At 38.7% G+C, this 3,813-nt stretch overlaps 1 protein-coding gene across 1 annotated transcript in view; it reads left to right on the forward strand.

The window, feature by feature from the left end:
* Nucleotides 1-3,813, forward strand: part of LOC104767630 (kinesin-like protein KIN-12D) — a 15,126-nt gene that overhangs the window by 5,810 nt on the left and 5,503 nt on the right. Inside the window, exons 16-24 of the mRNA XM_010491628.2 lie at nt 2-50; nt 135-204; nt 290-355; nt 462-506; nt 598-677; nt 783-864; nt 982-2,553; nt 2,642-2,980; nt 3,134-3,759. Coding sequence (XP_010489930.1) covers nt 2-50; nt 135-204; nt 290-355; nt 462-506; nt 598-677; nt 783-864; nt 982-2,553; nt 2,642-2,980; nt 3,134-3,759 — 2,929 coding nt within the window. The remainder of the gene's footprint in view (nt 1; nt 51-134; nt 205-289; nt 356-461; nt 507-597; nt 678-782; nt 865-981; nt 2,554-2,641; nt 2,981-3,133; nt 3,760-3,813) is intronic.

The raw sequence follows: 3,813 nt of genomic DNA on the forward strand, positions 1-3,813 counted from the left end.
TTGACTCGCTTTGCCCTGGAAAACATAAGGCTTCTGGACCAACTTAGAAGGTGATAAATCTTCAGGAAACATCTAACGCTAAAGTTAAAGATAATGTGTGCTTTTTTATATAAAAGAGTTTTGTTATTATGCAGATTTCAAGAGTTTTATGAGGAAGGTGAGAGAGAAATTCTACTGGGCGAAGTCTCAAATCTGCGGAACCAGGTGCCTCTAGTTAGCACAATATCTGGTGATGCACCCTTGTTTTCGATTGCGATGCCATCCTTAACCTTAGCTATTGATTTTGCAGCTCTTCCAGTTTCTTAATGAAAACTCTGACCGGCAAAAACATGTTGATGATGAAATAGAGCCACAGGTTACATATATTCACCTATTTTTATACCTTAAATCTCTTAGTATGCAGAATAATTATGCGTCATTGCTTGCTTGTCAATAATCTTGTTGCATCTGCTATGGTACAGGGTGCATTACTTAGGAGTAAAGAAAATTGTTCTCTACAGGAGGAGGTCGATTCACTTTCTTTCTCATAAGTCATTCTCCTATTTTCTTTCTAATCTATATTTTCAATTTCAGTTTCTTAACGTATTTCTATTGCAGTTAAAAAAGACCTGTTACGAACTTGAGAAATGTAGAAGTAACCTTGGTTCTTGCTTGGAAGAGAATGCAAAGCTTAATAGGTTAGCAAATCTGATTTGAGAATTCTTTTTTGTTTCCTTTTATATGGCAACTGAGTTCTCATTTTCTCCATACCCCTGAAAAGTCTTCTTGCCTTTCTTCTGCAGAGAAATCCAAGATCTACAGGTCATGGTCGACAATATGAGACCTTGCACACCTGATGAAAATAGCATTGCGAACAAACAAAAGGTCTGCACAATAAGAACAGTGTGGTTTACTAATATGCACAACCACTTGTGATATTGTTTCTGCAGGTTACCATTGAGCGTATTCACTTAACAGTTGAATGTTGCCTTAAAATTGCAGGCCCTGTTGGAAACTCAAAATGTTGAGCGGAACAAAACACTTGCTGGTCAGCAGGTCAATTATGTAGAAGAAATCATCAAATTGCAGCTTGATTTGGATGTACTAAAAATTATACTCGATGAGGAAAGAACACTACGTGGTGATTCAGAAGCACAGGCAGTTCGCTTGAAATTTGATATTGGAGAGTTGAAGGACCAACTACTTTTGATTAGCAAGCAGCAAGAAAATGTATATAGTGAGCTGGGGGAAACAAAGTCTGTAGTTGAAGCTCTTGAATCGCAAAACATTATATTGATCCAAGAAGCAGTGGAGTTGAGGAGAATAAAGGAGAACTATATTGAGCTTTTACAAAAACAAGAGCTTGACATCCCAGCAATGAAGTCCAAACAGTGCAATGAGTTCAAAGATATTCCTGCAGAGAACAATGCAATTGATACAAAGTTTAAAAAGATGCAAGCATCTCTTGAAAAAGCTAAGAGGTTGAACATGTTGTACAAGAGTGATATTGCTTCTAAGGCATGTGGAGATGAAGAAATGGAAAAAGTTTGCAAGCAAGCTGAAGCTGCAACTGCGGAGGTGATTGTCTGTTTGCAGAATGAGCTTGAAGTTCTTCAGAAGGAGGTCAGTGATTTTCAATCAAAAGAAAACGTCACTGAAAAGCAGATACAGTTTTTAGAAGGTCAGATGGAGGAGCTGCAGGATAACTTACGAGACACGATTATGGATAACGAGCAGTTGCAAGAAAAGCTCCGAGGCAAAGACATGGAACTACAGATCATCTCAAATGAAATGGAACTTCTCACATCTGAGCTTGAAGAAATTCTGCTGAATGGGAATGAAGGCCTTACAGATGCGTGTTACCAGGCTGATCTTATTTCGGGTTCCTTACCAGATAGAAGGATATGGATATCTGAACAGGTTGGCGGATTAAGAAGAACACTTTCCGAGAGAGAATTCATGATTGAAGATCTTGAAAGTTGTTTGGAGGATGCCAATAAAAAGCAATGTGATATAGAATCCATGTTGACGTCTCTTAGAGGGGCAGCAATAGTAATGAATGAAGCGCACCAGAGAGAGTACGAGGAAAAGGAGACACTCTTGAAATCGCAGTTGTGCACAAAAACAGAGATCATATCAAAGCTTCAAGAGAAGCTCAAAATGGCTGAAAGGTTGATTTGTGAAGCATCACATTGTGCAACAGCGTCTCTAATAATTGTCAACCGCTATTCTGAGGTAACCGAATCCCATACTTTTGAGTTGAAGCAAAAGGATTTTCAGCTTGCGGAATCCGCTGGAACAATTCTTTCTCTGAAGCAACAAGTACAAGATTTGGAAACAACCTGTAAGGAATTTAGAAGCAAACTTGTACAGGAAGAAAAAAATGCTTCTGCTATAGCACAAAAGGTTGAAGAAATTGAGGAAACTGGCATTTCGGCAATGAAAGAGAAGCTTTCTGAGCTCAAGGGTGGCGTGTCTGGACTGAGATCATGCATAAACATGTGTCAAGAGCATGACAAATACACGGAGGCAGAGAATTCATTAGGTTCTCCACCCCACTATAGTAAAGGACAGGTGAGCTGAAAACTTTCTTAATTAACGATCATGCCTTATTATGTATAGTAGTGTGTTTAGTCCTTTACTTGAAATTTTTTTCAAACAGGAACTTGGAAAGAATGTAGTTGTCTCCTCTTGCATAGAGAATACTCCAAACAACAACCATACAGAGTCCATGAGGTTGACCAGCAAGGTGTCAAGTGAGAGAGGTAAAGTGATCATACTGCTAAAGCAAGAAATGGAATCTGCACTTGTAAGCTTGAAGGAGGTTCAAGTTGAGATGGCCAAACTCCAGGGTGAGAAGGAAGAGCTAAAGGCATCTGAGAAAAGAAGCTTAAGAAACTTGAACGATCTTGCTGCACAGTTTTGTAACCTTGAAACTGTGATGAATAACATGCAAGAACAATATGAGCACAAGGTGGAAGTCACAGATCATAAACTTAAGGCAAGTAACTATTTATTTTTGTCCCTTTCAAATTTATTTTTCTCATTCTGAGTCATATGGGACTGTGCATTTATGGTTTCACCTATTATTGACATCTCTCAGATGCTATATATTTTCTCTCTGTCTTTCTGAAATTCTTATGATATTTTACAGACTTTGGAGCATGAATTAGCTAAGATGAAGATAGATGCTGACCAAGAATATGTTAAAAACTTGTGTGTTCTTAAGAAATTTGAGGAGGCTCAAGGGATTATTAAAGATGCAGATATCACAGTCAATGAACTCATAACAGCGAACGAAAAGATGAAATTTGACCTGGAGAAGCAGAAGAAAAGGGAAATCAGCTTGGTTGGAGAGAAAAACGCCTTAGATGACAAGCTGCAGGAGCTGGAATCCATAAATGTCAAAGATAATGAGAAAATTGCGTACCTTGAGAAACTATTCGGGTCAAGTTTGATGGGAATAGGAAATCTGGTCGAAGAGCTGGAAACTGTTGTCAGAAAATTACAGGATGAGTCGTCTGTGGCCTTGACTGGCATGGCCAATGATTTATCTGAGTTGAAGTCCTGGGTTTCAGATACAAACTCAGCTAGATTGTTCCTTGAGGATATCTGGTCAGAAATAATCATGAAGGATTGTGCTCTCTCAGTTCTACACCTATGCCATATGGGGGTTTTGTTAGAAACAGTTACAGGGATCAATACCGAAAATGGTCTGCTTCAACGTGGTCTGTGTGTATCAAACTCTTCCATAGCCGGATTAAGAAATAACAATCTAAGGTTAAGAAGGGAGCTTGAAATGTTTGCAAATCTGAAGGGCAAACTACTGACTGA

Source organism: Camelina sativa, chromosome 19 (genome assembly GCF_000633955.1).
Source record: "Camelina sativa cultivar DH55 chromosome 19, Cs, whole genome shotgun sequence".
NCBI lineage: Eukaryota > Viridiplantae > Streptophyta > Magnoliopsida > Brassicales > Brassicaceae > Camelina > Camelina sativa.